The sequence below is a fragment of the Diplodia corticola genome (assembly GCF_001883845.1).
Source record: "Diplodia corticola strain CBS 112549 chromosome Unknown scaffold4, whole genome shotgun sequence".
Classification (NCBI taxonomy): domain Eukaryota; kingdom Fungi; phylum Ascomycota; class Dothideomycetes; order Botryosphaeriales; family Botryosphaeriaceae; genus Diplodia; species Diplodia corticola.
The window spans coordinates 671466-686051 of NW_017971483.1; the positions used below are offsets into that span (position 1 = coordinate 671466).

General features: G+C 58.3%; 7 protein-coding genes across 7 annotated transcripts; 3 read left to right on the forward strand and 4 right to left on the reverse strand.

The window, feature by feature from the left end:
* Positions 1-755: 755 nt before the first annotated feature.
* On the reverse strand, positions 756-3137 carry BKCO1_4000190 (pentatricopeptide repeat domain-containing protein; the record flags this gene model as incomplete). The annotated part of the gene is made up of 1 exon (XM_020275616.1): positions 756-3137. The coding sequence occupies one exon, from the start codon at positions 3135-3137 to the stop codon at positions 756-758; it is 2382 nt and encodes a 793-aa protein (XP_020134211.1).
* Positions 3138-3502: 365 nt separating this feature from the next.
* Positions 3503-4572, forward strand: BKCO1_4000191 (uncharacterized protein; the record flags this gene model as incomplete). Its single annotated transcript, XM_020275617.1, has 5 exons — positions 3503-3537; positions 3594-3708; positions 3771-3836; positions 3979-4101; positions 4429-4572. 5 exons carry the CDS (start codon positions 3503-3505, stop codon positions 4570-4572), a joined length of 483 nt encoding a protein of 160 aa, XP_020134210.1.
* A 1277-nt stretch (positions 4573-5849) lies between these two features.
* On the reverse strand, positions 5850-6340 carry BKCO1_4000192 (uncharacterized protein; the record flags this gene model as incomplete). The annotated part of the gene is made up of 2 exons (XM_020275618.1): positions 5850-5945; positions 5999-6340. 2 exons carry the CDS (start codon positions 6338-6340, stop codon positions 5850-5852), a joined length of 438 nt encoding a protein of 145 aa, XP_020134213.1.
* Positions 6341-7922: 1582 nt separating this feature from the next.
* On the reverse strand, positions 7923-8399 carry BKCO1_4000193 (translation machinery-associated protein 17; the record flags this gene model as incomplete). The annotated part of the gene is made up of 1 exon (XM_020275619.1): positions 7923-8399. One exon carries the CDS (start codon positions 8397-8399, stop codon positions 7923-7925), a length of 477 nt encoding a protein of 158 aa, XP_020134212.1.
* A 231-nt stretch (positions 8400-8630) lies between these two features.
* Positions 8631-10437, forward strand: BKCO1_4000194 (rhomboid family protein; the record flags this gene model as incomplete). Its single annotated transcript, XM_020275620.1, has 3 exons — positions 8631-9456; positions 9511-9596; positions 9655-10437. 3 exons carry the CDS (start codon positions 8631-8633, stop codon positions 10435-10437), a joined length of 1695 nt encoding a protein of 564 aa, XP_020134215.1.
* Positions 10438-11270: 833 nt separating this feature from the next.
* Positions 11271-12638, reverse strand: BKCO1_4000195 (basic proline-rich protein; the record flags this gene model as incomplete). Its single annotated transcript, XM_020275621.1, has 2 exons — positions 11271-12452; positions 12501-12638. 2 exons carry the CDS (start codon positions 12636-12638, stop codon positions 11271-11273), a joined length of 1320 nt encoding a protein of 439 aa, XP_020134214.1.
* Positions 12639-12932: 294 nt separating this feature from the next.
* Positions 12933-14204, forward strand: BKCO1_4000196 (uncharacterized protein; the record flags this gene model as incomplete). The annotated part of the gene is made up of 1 exon (XM_020275622.1): positions 12933-14204. The coding sequence occupies one exon, from the start codon at positions 12933-12935 to the stop codon at positions 14202-14204; it is 1272 nt and encodes a 423-aa protein (XP_020134217.1).
* Positions 14205-14586: the final 382 nt, after the last annotated feature.

Here is a 14586-nt window from a genome sequence, read left to right on the forward strand (position 1 = left end):
CCCGTCTACTGTAGCCATGACGGTGCTCACCATCTTCAACGGTAATAGAATCGCCTCATCATCCGTATGAAGTGCTGGACCTCACCATCGCCGCTACAAGTAGTGTCGGTCCTGTCGGCGTACCCAGTGGGCGAAAGGAGAGTCGCTCTGGAGTTTGTGATGTTCCACATGTGTTCTTCAACCTCGGACGCAGAGTGAAGTCTCGAGGACTCTCGGTCCTCTTTTATGCTTTGATTCTCATACTCATACTCGATGACATTTGACCTCCAGCCACCCTGCCATGAGATCCACTTCCCCCAAATACGTTCTGTTTCGGATATTCTCTCGTTCCCGTCTATGACTGTTGAATGTTTCCAGCTATTCTTCACATTTTCCATCCCATCATACATGCATAAACTTTCTCTCCATACCCAAGAGTAAGACACGCCTCTTTTTCCCCTTCCATCCACCAAAAAGGGCAAGGCAAGACACCCACCTCATGCAATAACGAACCAGAGAACCCGCCATCTCTATACCACAAACCAACCAAAAAAAATAAAAACGCCATTTTGTCCGACCCCAAAAAAGAAGAAGAAGGAAGAGGAATAGTGCTTTGCGACGACGATGAACGACGCTCTAATCCTTCCAATCATACCGGACGAAACACACACTCTATGTGGATGTATATATACAAACCCTAACCCCCATCTTCGTCATCGATGATCGTCAGCCAGTCAATCAGTTCACTCCAGCGATCATCCGACGAATGATCCGACTCAGCCATCTTTCGTCCCCTTCCCCTCATCACCGCTCTTTTTCAGCGACCGCCATGCCACTTCGCCCTCGGGCCGTGCGGCGAAACCGTGGACGATCTTTGGGATGACGACTTCGTTGTCGGTGACGACGACCGTATCGGCTGGAGTGGTAGTTATGGCAGCTGCATTAGGGGGAGGAAAGGCAGAAGAGGAAGACGGATCATTGGGAGAAGAGGGGGTAACAGAAAAAGGAAAAGAAGGAGCAGGATCATCGAGCGAGGGAGGAGGGGGAGGAGGAGAAGGAGAAGAAGGAGGAGAAGAAGAAGAAGAAGAGGGAGAAGAAGCAGCGTTAGAACCACCAGCAGCAGACCACGCCGCCCTCGCCGCCCCCGCCCCCCTTGCCGTCCTCGCCGCCCTCGCCGCCCTCGCAGCCGCCAATTCCTCGCGCAACCTCCCCACCAACACGCCCTCCTGCCTGATCTTGGCCACCATCTCCGCCCTCAACTCCCAATCCGCCCTCCGCTCGTCCGCGGCGTCGAACACGCCCAGCCCCCTCCTCCGCATCTTCTCGAGGTCCTTCTCCAGCGGGCCCTTGCGATACCCGCCGCACCTGTCCGCCTCGACGAGCACCTGCTCGAACACGTCGGGGCGGTCGCAGCGCCAGCACAGGCCGAGCATGTGCAGGTACGCGGAGCGGTCGAGCGGGCGGTCCTGATGGGCGCGGCGACGCGCGCGCAGCTCCTGCAGCTGCTGCCAGACGGCGACGCCGGCGGGCCAGTCGCGGCGCTCGGCGCAGGCGTGCAGGAAGCGCGTGAGGGCCGCCGTCTCGAAGCCCCAGCCGTCGGCGGCGAGCGTGGCGCACACGTCCACCGCGCGCTCGAGCCCGTAGAAGCGCAGCAGGCCGGCGACCACGGCGTTCATGACGCGCGGCGTCGGGTGCACCTTTTGGATCAGCCGGCCCGGGCTGCGCGGGTGGGCGACGACGCGGTTCTGCATCTTTTGCAGCGACGACGCGTGGTGCAGGGAGAGGGTGGGGCGGGCGAGCATCAGCGCGTAGCTGGTCGTGCTCATGCCCGTCATGAGCTGCATGAAGCGCGTGAAGCCGTGGGCGTCGTTGGTGGCGGTGTGGTGGGTCAGGGCGGCGGCGCAGGTGATTTCGTCGGGCCGCATGTGGACCTCGTGGAGGGATTCGATGACGAGGCGGGAGAGGTTGCGCTGCTTTAGCTTGTTGAAGCCCAGGAGCAGTGCGTTGTAGGTGGTGATGTTGGGCGGGGCGGACGAGACGAGGAGCTCCTCACAGATGGTCGCGATCAGGCTGGGTACGGTGACTTCGCCGCGGAAGCACTGTTCGAAGGTGTCGAAGATGCGTTCGTTCATGGAGTGGCATTTGTAGTGGAACTGGCCGTCGTGGTCCTGCTCGTAGTAGGGGTATTTCCCAAAGATGGGCTTGTATTCTACGACGTCCTCGTCTCGCTTCGGCATTTTGGTCCGCTGAAGGAAATCCTCGATGCTCAAGAAATACTTCTTCTTCTGCGCCGGCTTTTTCATGGCGATAAAATACACGTTATGCGGCAGCCAGCATTCGGGAACATTATCCCACTTTCTCCGCAGTGGATAGCGGTCCAGCTGTGCTTCGTCAGTCATGGCCAACACCAATTTGGCCATGGACAGGTTCATGGTCTGTATCTTCCGGCGTGTCCAGCGGTACCCCAGCCCCTCCATCTTCCGCTCGTCCGTGGCGTATACTGACTGTGGAGGGAAGTGGTCGGGGTCAAAGGACGGGCCAGTGTTTTCGGGCCATTCCGGCTGCCCCGAGTCCATCATTGTGTGTGTTCTTGCATCCGCCCAGTCGTCTACTTCTCCAAAAGTTGCGTAGTCCTCTTCCGAGCCAGGCCCGCGCCTTCCCGTCTTTTTTGAGCCCTGTCTCGCTGCGTTTTCTAGCTCCTCTAGCTTCTCGCGCATGATAGCCTCTGCGGCCTGGGGGTCCTCGACATGGTCAACCGCTTTCTTCAGTAGTTCCGCGATGTCCACAGCATCCATGTACTCGGACCCGAGGAAGTCCGGGTCCGATTCGGGCTCCTGCAAGTCGGGCTGTTCTTCAGTGGGCTCACCCTCCCGCCCGTCCGACGTCGGTGGATCTGCATCGTGGGGACCCAATCCATTTTTGGCGCCTTGGATGGCATTGTTCCACTTCTGTCTGCGCTGCTGCTTGGAGCGGCCGTCGGCGACGGCGGCACAGGCGAATATGGCGGAATAGAAGATTGTGGAGCTCGGGATGGCCGACAGGCGTTTGCGGAAGGCGGTGGTGGAGCGGCGGGCGACTGCGGTCGAGTAGGAGAGGCATTGTTGGCAGCGGCAGGTGCATTTGGTTGCCCGCAGAGTTCTCGACCAGAGGCTCTGCATTATTCGGGCTACCGGCGTGGCATGGTCCGCCTACACGAAGAAATTCGTGCACGGCCGGTGAGGTTGGGGCCGGGCGGCGAGGAGCGACGGCGGGCGTGGGCGCAGTGGACGGGTGCGGGGCGTCAATTGTGTTCGAACAGACGCGCTGCGGCGGGCGCAGCTCGCGTGGGGCGGCGGTGTGGTGGGTGGGAAGGGCGGATGGGTTGTTGTGCAGGAACTGATCTCTCCACGAAAGAATCCCTGCGCGACGCGCTGGCGGGCGGCCAAGTGAAGCGCATGCCCGCCCGCCCCGCCTGGAGCTTGATCTTTGCCCCTCCATCACATCCAACGCCGTCACCCAGCCCTCGCTACTGATTTCAAGCACCATGCTGGCCCTCACTCTGACCGCCGAACTGGAGGGGTAGTGCCTCCCGGACGCCCGCTATTGCAGCCGAAAAATGCTCACAGGAAACGCAGTGTGACGGACCTCAGGCCCAACGACACCCAAGAGACCCCGTTCTACTACACCTTCAAGGTCCAGTGCACCTCCTGCCGCGAGATCCACCCTAACTGGGTGAGCGTCAGTCGCTTTGTGAGTCCAATCCCCTGTTTCTCGAGATTCGAATGCTGGATTCCTAAACTCTTTTTGTGCAGGAACAAAACGAACAGAGCGGCAGCAGAGGCGAGGCCAACTTTGTGTGGAAGTGCAAGAACTGCAAGGTAAAGAACTGTTCGCCCGATTTTTTTCTTTCTTTATACTGGGCGCTGCCTGCGGATCCAACCACTACTTCAATTCCACTTCGGTCTTGCAATCCTTGTCATACATCAATTTCCCAATCAAGAAAGGCTGACGGCATGACAGAGAGAGCACTCTGCCAGCATCATCGATACTCCGAAACCCTACCCGCAGCAGTCGCCGCCAAAGAGCCAGAAGATCATCACGTTCGACTGCCGTGGTCTTGAATTCGTCGAGTTCAAGCCGGATGTAAGCCCTTTTTTCTTCTTTTTCTTTCCCGTATACTTCCCCCATATCCTTCTTCAATGTTGCCCCTTCTCCCGACCAGATTGCAAGACAAACCTCTACTGCACCGGCGCACCGGCTCGTCATCGCTCGAAGAAACGACATGGCACCTACATTTCGCAACAAACCCGCTTCCCCCCCTCTCTCAACCTTGTCATTCGCCCCCAAACCATCCCACCGATCCCCACCGGAACCCCTTGTCCTCCACAGCTCGCAGCTCAAACCCAACACATCTCCGTTCTCTGCTCCTCCACAAGCCTTTCCCTAACTCTTCGTTCTCAACACACGCAGGGTGAGTGGTCCGCCACGGGCCTCGAGTCGGGCTCCAAGTTCGACGGCATCGACCTCACCGAGGGCGACTGGTACGACTACGACGAGAAGGCGAACGAGGAGGTCAGCATCAAGGATCAGAAGTGGGAGATCGTCCGGGCTTGATAGACTGTCCGAGGGGAGCGAGCTGTGGGCGAAAAGGGGGGAAGAGAGGGAAGAGAAAAAAAAAAGAGAATAGTAGTAGTATGCATGTGTGAAGGAACTGACACGCTGTCCTTGTCATTACAGCCAATCGTGAGAAAGGCATGCGGTTTAAGCGCGTTTCAGCTCCTTTCGTTGACTGAATCGACTCTTCCGACGATTATTGCGGTCCATGGCCGTCACGCACGCACACACACAAAGCATTTCGAGCACATCAGAGTACCAGTTGTTCCTTTCGAAAAAGAAATTCGATTATTCGAATGTATGCACAACGAATGGAATAATAGGGCGTCGTAAAACCTCATCATACCATCCATCCATCCATCCTATCCACAGCACGGCCAAGGGCCGGTCCGGCCCATCCACGCCGCCAATCAACAACAAGAACGACAGCAACAACCAACACCAACACCGCCGATCCGTTGTTATTGTCGGCCCCCCTCCTCTTGTTTCCCTTTCCTCCCCCCCAAAAAAAATAAAGATCATCGCGCAAGGCAACAACAACAACAACAAAACAGCACTGCACCCCTAGTGCCGCCATCCATCCCTACCCGCCAAGCCTTTTCTACATCTCCCCCGTGTCCGCGGCGTATAGCATCGCGCCACGATCCTTCGCGGTGATACAATATGTCCTTTACCCAATCTGGCCAATCCTTGTCGGTATTAGCCGAAAGGAGAGCCGGGGTTCGGGGGGACCCCACGACAACGGCTAACTGCGCCGCCGTTGGCGAAATGAAGGGTCCAGAACGCAGTCGTGGCGAGGCGGTCGCCTGTGGTTTTGTGGCCCGAGTGTTTCGATGGAGAGGCGGTGGTGGTGGTAGTGGCGGCGGTGGAGGTATTGTTGTTGTCGTTGCTGCTGCCTACAGACATGGTTCGGTTCGGTCGGAAGTTGCCGGGATCGAAGTAGGTCGAGGCTGGTTGGCTGTTCCCTTCGTGCGAGGATCGAAAGCGTCGTTCGCTCGACTTATTGAGTCGTTGACGATGGGTGTACTGGTGTACTTGAGGCTGGGCCGTTCGTTGTAGAGTCTTTGGGAGTTTGGGGCATCGCATTCGCAGGTGGCGATGGGTATTGACCGAAGGGCCGTATTGAGACGACCGACGACCCGATGTCGTTGTGACAGGCTATAGGAACGAAGGAAGTGAATGAAAGGCCAGGTTGTCATAGGGGACAGGGTTGGTTCGGTTTCGATCGTTTCGCATGTTCCGTTTGTTTGGTTTTTTGTCGATTCGTTTCCATCACTTCAGAAGAGGAGTAGCAGCGCGGTGCCTGCGACGGTTACCATGCCCCTCAGCCACAGGTCGCGAAGACATGCGCCGTCGATGGTGCAGGAGTGAGCCTGTGGAAGTCAGCAAACTACTCTGGCGATGGATGTAGACAGAGATGACTTACCCTTGGCATCTTGTCCTGTTCGGCTTCCGCATTTGCAGCCGACTTTGGGATGGCCGTTTCGGCGAGCATGATTTGGGCGTCAAGAGAATGGTCTGCGTCAAGAGCGAGATCCTCAGCCGTGCTCGTAGAGGTGGCCTCATAGTCGGTCTTTGCACGCTCTTCGGCGGCGGCTGAGGATTCGGATAGGATGGAATCGCGACGAGGAGTGGCACCCCAAGCGTTCATGGTTTTGGAAGAGTCGAGGGTTTCCAGGAAAGACTTTACACGGGTGTCTAGTGCTTCGCGGAGACTGTCGGTGAGAGCCCAAGATTGGGGAGAGGATTGTTCGTTCTGGCGTTCCATGGTGGCGGTGGCTTGGGCTTGGGCTTGGCTTGTTGGATAGGGTCCGGAATGTCTTTGGGTGTTACCCGAGTCTTGGGTGAGCGGAGGCTGAAGTAGGGGCGCGTTGGCGCAATGTTCCACGGTGTATGGCGCGATAAACAGGCGAGCAGTCTCGAACTTCCGTCTTGGGATGACGTGCTTATTGGATGGTTGCACGAGACGCACGGCTGAGATGCGAAAGGAGCTTTGCGGGATAAGTATGCAGCGTGGATGAAGTGCTCGAAAGACAAGGCGTTGGGTGGTCTTGGCCCAATCAAGAAGTCCTTGGTCTCAAAGCGGAAGTCAGGGCACGAGGACTTGTCAGACTTGGCGTTGCGTTTTCCACGGCGAGTTTATGAATGTGCTTGGCCCGTGGCAGGGGATTGAGAGGAAGCGGTTCCTAGCGGAAGAATCGGCCTTTACGACGTCATGGTAGGTCAGCGATGATGTTGGCGGCAACACGCGGGATGGAGTGGCTGTGGCCTACCTTTCAGAGCGTTTGCAGGTCTGACGGGAGCAAATCTACCAGACAGTGGTGTGCAATATGGCTCTCTCCGGTGCGCGAGACGTAGGGGCCAAGCCTTTATCTTTCACGAGGTACGGGAGTGCGCCGGCTATTATGTAGAGCAAATAGGCTTCGGCGCCAAGCATTGACGAGAGGTACGGTGTGGATAATGTAATGATGCAAGCGGAAAGCTAGAACGGCATTCGGCGCGAGGTCCGAGGCAAGGACGATCTGCCCCGTCTAGTATGTGTGGAGATGACTCTCGGGCTGTTGTGATCGGAATGTGGGATCACGCAATTGGGTGTAGTGATAGGGCAGCTGGGCGTCGGCCAATGCGCTTGCAGCTGAACACTTGGGCCGGGTTGTGTTGCTCAAAGGATGCACGATGCGTCGGCAAGCCGCGGGATCCGCAAGGCGGGCGAAAAGATAAAATAAAGAACGCTAGCAGCTTGAGGCTCGAGCACGGAGAGGGCCTTCCACCGGTGGCTTGGGGGGTTTTAAGAGCGGACTGAAGCTTGTGCCGACTCTTCCTGCCTTCGGGTGGTGCTGCCGCAGCTGTAGCAACCCCTGCGTCGGTGCGTCGGCCAAGCCTGCTTGGCGAAGTTTGATGGTGAGAATGGTCTGCGGTCTCCGTCGGGCGTCTGCCCAAGCTCTCCAGCCGCTCCCGTGGCTGACCTCTACGAATCGAGACCGCTGCATTCCAGCTGACGGCGCCGTGGCAAGGACCGCCAACACGAGCGCCGCAGTGCGGACCCGTGGATCGTCGTCCAGTCATGGAGGTTTCCGCCGTGTCTGCTGATGTCCGGCGGCCTCCATGGCGCATAGGCAAGGAAAAGGCAGGGGACCAGCCTTCACCGGAGTCAAACCACTGCGGGGTTGCAAGGTCGGTAGTTCGAGGCGGCTTTGGGCTCCCAACCCATCCCTGGCGCCCTAGGTCTCGCCCATGCTATCAATAGTCTCCCAGTAACTCTTCCGCGTTCGGCAGTCGACGATAGTCTCTTCGTGTGTTTAATTTGGGTCTCGTATACCAGGGTCCTCTCCCTGCCGACACTCGCCTGCTTAGAGGAAAACTCCTTCGTGCTCGTCCTGCGCCTCACTCTCCACATGACTCGCACTGTTCGCTGGCTGCTGCTGGGTTTCTGTCGCACTTTGGTTTTGCGCACTGCCCTCCTCGCTCCTCTGCTCGCCATCGTCGCCGTTTCGCTGCGCTTCACTGGCGTCTCCGTTGACCTGCTCCTTGCTCGCATCCGCCTTGGCGTCGTCAACCCAAAGCATGCCGCGATTCACCTCGACCTCCAACTTCAGGAGCTCGATGCGGTCCTCCATGCGTGCCATGACCTCTTCGTTCTCCCTGATCGCCTCTGCGCAGTCGCCGTCGCCCTCGTCCGCGAAGGGCTGCAGCTGCAGGTTCGAGCGGCGCAGATGGTAGATGGAATTGCGCAGCTCGGCTGCTTTTGCGTGCAGCGACGGCACTGTCAGTTCCTTGATGGCTTCGGCGAAGGCGGCCGGTGTGATTGGCAGTGCCTCGGCGGACATGGTGTGTGTGTGTGGATGGGGACGCGAGCCGTTAATTCTAGAGAGCTGCAGTACAGGCAGGTTGTTTGGCGTCAAGTCGGCGTCTGCGCGTGGGGTTTTTGGGGTTGCCCGACGCGCAGCGTGGAGCTTTGTGAAGCGGCCGGCCGGCGATGCCTTTTCTAAGTGGCCGCGCGCGTGCGTCACCTCGCGCCTGCCTGCTACGTATGCCCGCTCCCCCCCACGTCCACAGCAATGAGCAATGCGTGCATCGTAGCATGTAGGCCATTTTGGGGGCTACGCTCGTCCTCCCTCGCCCTTTCAGCCCGGTCAATTGCCTCCGCCGTCGCCGCGGCTCGTCCTGCATCGCCGAGAGCGGTGCCCTCGCACATCTCTCGCCTCGGCACAACACCACTCAAATGCTCCAGCCTACGTCCGCCACTCCTTCGCCTGCTTGACCATCGCCACTTTACCACGTCTACAGTCGCCTTCGCCCGTAAACAGCCCGCGTCGAAGAAAGCCGATCTCCACCCGAGTTCGAAAGGCCTTAAGGAAGCACAGGATGCAGAGGGAAACGAGGACACACAGCTCCCTGGTGGAGACTTGCAGAAAGATCAGATAACTCAGATATTTGGACCTGGTATCTCGGCGGCCGAGGGGAATTCTTTCCTTCGTGTTCTACAGCATCGTCGCGTAACCGGAAGTTTGGCTGAAAAAGGTGTCGAGGGACCGACTTCGTTTCCAAGAGAACGGGCTCTGAACGCGCTCGAGTATCTCCGCAGCACATATCCTTTCGATGAAGAGGCAGCAGCGGCTGAATGGGCTCGGAGGGAAGCCCAGCGCCTGGAAGGCATGATGATCCAACGGGCTCAGGACCTGAAGCTGTACAAGAAGGGAGATTCGGAGCAAACGCTTGGCAATGTATACGGACACAGCGAATTGGAAGCCTTGAGGAGGCGTAATGAAAAAGTCTACGAGCGTCAAAAAGAAGAAGAAGAGCGACGCAAAGAAGTTCAAGAAAAAGAAGGTCTCGCCGGGAAGGGTGGTACCCTAGGTCCAGTCAAAGCCAAGACAGAGCTACGTAAGTGAAGCTCGTGATATTGGTGTGATCCGGAGGCTGATATAGAATGTGCAGGTAAGAAGGAAAAGTCTGAATGGCTCAAGTATTACGAAGAGCAAGCTGTGATACGGAAAGAAAAAGAGGCTCCCAAGATGAGCGCTGTAAGCTTCCAACACCCACAACCACCCAGACCCAGAACCTGATCGTGCTCTTCCCCAGGCCGCGCGCATCCTCCCCTCTGCCTTCGTCTCCGCCCTCATCCTCGCCGGCCTCTACATCTTCACGGAAACCTACACCCCCCCGTCCTCGGCTGCCCGCCTCTGGCCCGACACGCCCCCCGCGCTGGCAACCTGCTTCGCGCTCCTCAACATCAACCTCTTCATCTTCCTCGCCTGGCGCTTCCCGCCCTTCTACCGCCCCTTCAACAAGTACCTCCTCCAAACGCCCGGCTACCCGACCGCCCTCTCCGTCCTCGGCAACATCTTCTCCCACCAAGACCCGAAGCACCTCTTCATGAACATGCTCATCCTCATGGGCGCCGGCCCGCAGCTGCACGAGCTCGTCGGCCGCGCCGACTTCCTCGCCGTCTACCTCGCCGGCGGCGTCCTCGGCTCGCTCGGCTCGCTCGTCGCCAGCGTCGCCCGCCGCAGCTTCGCCGTCTCCACCCTCGGCGCCTCGGGCGCCCTCGCCGCCACCATCGGCGCCCTCCTCCTGCTCAAGGACGCCGACGCCTTCGCCGTCCCCTTCTTCCCCGAGTATCGTGTTCCTGTCTCGTCCGCCGGCCTGCTCGCCGCCTGTCTGGCCTACGAGGTCTGGGGCCTCGCCCGCGGCGGCGCCCGCACCGGCATGGATCACGTCGCGCATTTGGGCGGGTATGCGACGGGCATGGCGGGGGCGGGCTTGCTGAAGTGGCGCGTGGCTGAGAGGAGGAGGGTGGCTGAGGAGAAGAAGAGGGAGATGGGCTTTTTGCAGCGGACTTTTGGCGCTGGGAGGGATGAATAAATAAATAAATAAAGTTTACGGATGGGCTGGAGAGAAGAGATGGTGCTGCGATGAATGAGAGCCATATCGTTGGAATGGGCATTTATTTGCAAAGGAAAAACTTGGTGTGGGCATTCTGGCGTGCGTTCAACGCTGTAAGAAGTATTTTACAAAACTTGTTTATGGGGGACGATTGCGAAAGGATTGTAGACACTCCGCTCCCGGTGGCATTGTAATCCTAAGGTGCGGCGATTGTTGCCTGTGCTTGATGTGCAGGCTGTATGGCAGCATCGCAGCACCAGCAAGGAAATGAAAGGGGTCTTTACTCACGCACCACGGTTTCGAACGCATTGTCATACAGTGATTGATCTCTTGGTTTAATAGATTTCTACTAATCTCACTCTCGCTTCGGATTCCTTGATTCGAAATGCCTGAGTGGGCGGATGAAGAAGCAAACCAACCAAAATAAGAAAAGCCAGACGACAGGGGGTATGCGGTTTTGACCTTGAACCATTTCGAGGAACACGGCTTTTGTATTGCGTCAGGGGAGAGAGAAAGAAAAAAAAAGGATCATTCTTTTCAAAAGTGTGTTGTAGCCGCATCTCGCCCCTTGATTTTGGAAAGAAGAAAAAAAAAGACCCATTCCTTTTCCATCCATCCTACCGTTTGATGGAAGAATGGAAGAGGTTACTCCAAAAAAAAAAAAAGCCTGCGCACGCACGCACTAGCCCGTCCCTGTCTCCTAACTCCATGCAATGGTCACAAACGAAAATCAAGGAAAAGGACAAACTGAGATGCGCTGCCAGCAATGCACGACCGTAATGGTCGTTTCTTCGATGGCGCTCTGGGTTGCCTTATTCGAATGCACTGAGGTCAAGCGGCACACTGCTACCGCGGCCGGCTCTGTACTTCTTCGGTCCGGCGCTGAATTCACGCGGCTTGGGCAGTTGTGAGTCATCTTGGAACTTCCAGCGGCCGTCGTTGATGCGAAGCATGTTTGTGTTGACTGATGCTGTGCTCTTCATAGAGCCACCGTTTGACAGCGTGAATGCGCTGGGATCCATTGTTGCAGCTCGCGGCGGCGGTGCTGACGAAGGAGGTGGTGGAGGCATGGCCATGGTTGGTGCTTTGATTGGATGTGTGCCGGGCGGCGGCGGTGGGGCGGATGGAGCGGATGGAGGGACTGGAGCGGCGGACGGTGGCGGTGGGGGAGCAGCGATAGATGGCGCCCTTGGTGGTGATGCGGGTGGCGGCGGCGGAGGAGCGGCGGGAGATCCGCGACCGAAAGCATTGCGGGCGGCTTGCTCAGCCAAGGATGGTGCGTGGCCATTGGTTGGTGGTGGGGGCGGGCCGGGCGGAGGCGGTGGTGTAGCTCGGGAAGGCGGTCGTGGGGCGGCCGATGGAGGTGGAGGCGGCGCAGACGGAGGCGCAGGAGCGGAGGAGGAAGGAGGCGGCGGTGCAGGAGTTGAAGGTTTCCGTGATGACGGTGGAGGCACAGGTGGCTTCTTGCCTACTGGAGGCGGTGGCTTTGGTTTTCCGCCAAGTGCGCCGTGCGACGATGAAGGCCGCAGAGTGTTCTTGAGCGCTGCTACGCCAGGCGGAAGAGGCGGAGCACCTCCGGGAGGCCGGGGAGCTGAAGCAGTGGGTGGCTTTGGCGCTGCCCGCGAACGTGTCGTCTCCGGATCTGACAGGTATGGCGAATCGCTCTTGTCTGCTCCTGTGTCCACCCCGCCTCTCCCAGTCTTCCGAAGCTTGGGCATGCCTCCAGCAAAGAGCCCTCCTAGCTGCGGGACAGCGCCGGTCGCCGCTCCTGAACTGTCCGCATTCTCACTGTTGCTCCTTGCCCGGTTGCCGCCAGGAACGGGCGGTGCAAGTCCGCCGGGGGGTTTCGGTGCCATGCCAGGGACGGGCGGCGCGCCCATTGGAGGACCGGAGGGTCCATCGAGGACTTTTCCAACTGACGGCGCGGAGCGGTCGTTGATCTGGGTGACTTTCTTAAGCCTCGCGCCTGACTGGATATCGCTAAGCAGCGCTCCCTGTCGGCGTCATTAGCAGTAGCTCTCGTAGGGAGAGTTTAATAGAACAAAGGAACTTGCCCTGTTTTTACCACCGCCTGGGGGCTTCGAAGGCAATCCACCGGGTGGAGGCGGCGGAGGGGGAGGGGGACCGCCAGCAGCGCCAGGCGGCGGCGGAGGGGGAGGTGGTGGAGGCGGCGCGGGCATAGCGGAGCTGTCGTGTGCGCGGTCGAGATGGGCGGGTTGAAATCCCCTGTCTGTGTCAACGCAGCGAGGCGGTTGGTATGTTGGCGCCCCAGGGTGCGTGAAAGCGAGGGCGAGGGATGGTAGTGTAGAAGAGCCGTGAGCAACTTGGCGCGGGAGCGAATGATGTCGGCGGTCGGGTCAGGCTTGGGCTGCAAGCTGTGGCTCGCGCGCACAGCCACCACGCGTTGCGAATCGCCCGCGCATCGTCATCCGGCGGCAACCTCTGGCCGCCGCTTTAATCCCGCAACACCCGCCATGAACTCCTCCTCGCGTCTCCTCCGCGCACGTCCTGCGCCGGCATCGCCATGCCAGCTGTGTCAGCACATCCTGCGTCAGCCTAAGTGGCAGCAGCGACGCCCATTGAGCTCCGCTCTTGCCTCCGAGTCCCGTCCTCGAAGTCAGCTTCCCCAGCGGACCCGGCAGTACCCTCGCAAGACCCCAGTCTCAGGAAGCGCACGCGCACCCCAATCAATTGCGAGCCAACTCCTCATCCGCCCAGCCAGCACTACAAATGCGGTCCATCCGGAGCTCACGGCGCTTGCTGCCGCGAATGTCAAGAAGGCCCAAGAGGCCGTACTAGCTATACTGAACAGGGAGTCGGTGCCTTCGGAAGATACCCTTTTGGAGACCCTCAGTGTTGCGCAGAGCGCTGCTGCATTCTTGGCTGAAGTAGATGGCCAGCAAAAGCGATCTACTGTTCCTGCAAAAGCATCAACGCCGACATCCGTACTGCTGGACCTTGAGCCGCACTCGACTAATCCTTCCGATCGAATTGAGGCGCTATCGACGTTGTTGTACAAGCTGATGAAGTACCCGCCTGTCTTCATATCTCCAAAGGTGCTGGATGCCTACATTACGACCCAGTCCATTCTCGAGAAGCCTGAAAGCTTCCCGGAAGTTTTGCACCTGTATGCGAACAAGCCCGTCGCAGCGCCGAACACCTCGCCCGTCAAATACAGCAATCCGAGTCCAAACAATCCCGCAGCTGCCGTGTCGTCCGAAAGTGCGAACTACGCACTGGATGCAGCAATAAACGCCAAAGACTTGCACTTGGCGCTGTCCATCATTGAGCTTACGTTTAGGCAGCCTGCCTACCGTCGTGCACTCATAGTCCGAAAGGTTATGCCACCATTCATGGGTCTTGCTCTCGCGCCTGGAGCTGCATACGTCCTGGCCTCTAAATTTGCCGACTACCAGCAGGTAGTAAACCCTCAATCGGCCACGCAAATGGCCATGATTGGCATAATGACATACGTTGGGGCGGTTTCCACGATTGGTATCGTGGCTGTCACCACGGCAAACGATCAAATGGATAGGATCTCTTGGGCTCAGGGGATGGCACTGTCGGAGAGATATCTGAGGGAAGAGGAGCGAGCGGCTATTGACAGGGTCGCGCAGGCGTGGGGCTTCAAAGACCCTAACAGGAAGGGCGAGGAGGAAGGGGAGGAGTGGGAAGAACTGAGGGAATGGGCAGGCCTTAGGGGAATGGTGCTGGACAAGGTGGAACTCATGGAAGGCATGCAATAGCCGCAAAAGGCAGCGCGCTTTGAGACCTGTGTGAACATAAACTGGATCGGAGTGGGAGGAACGCCTGTCCACAGGATACGCTACATTTCTGGCAGAGAATTTGCGTTGGGGACACCTTTTGCTTCACCTGGTTCCGTCATGTTCGTTGCTGTCTTTCTGCAGACGACACGCGCACTTTGCGACCAATGGGTCAGTAGTATTTGAGAATGGACCAACTACTGCTGAACAAGTTGTGCGGAGAATGACGGCAGCAGAAATCAGGCTGCATAATGATTGTACCTGGGTGAGACGTCACCGCCCGGAGACGCGCCAAGCGCATGGGCTTCCGCCGCTTGAGTCGCGCGCGTTCACCAGCTCCGGCTTCACTTGCAACAGCACCTTG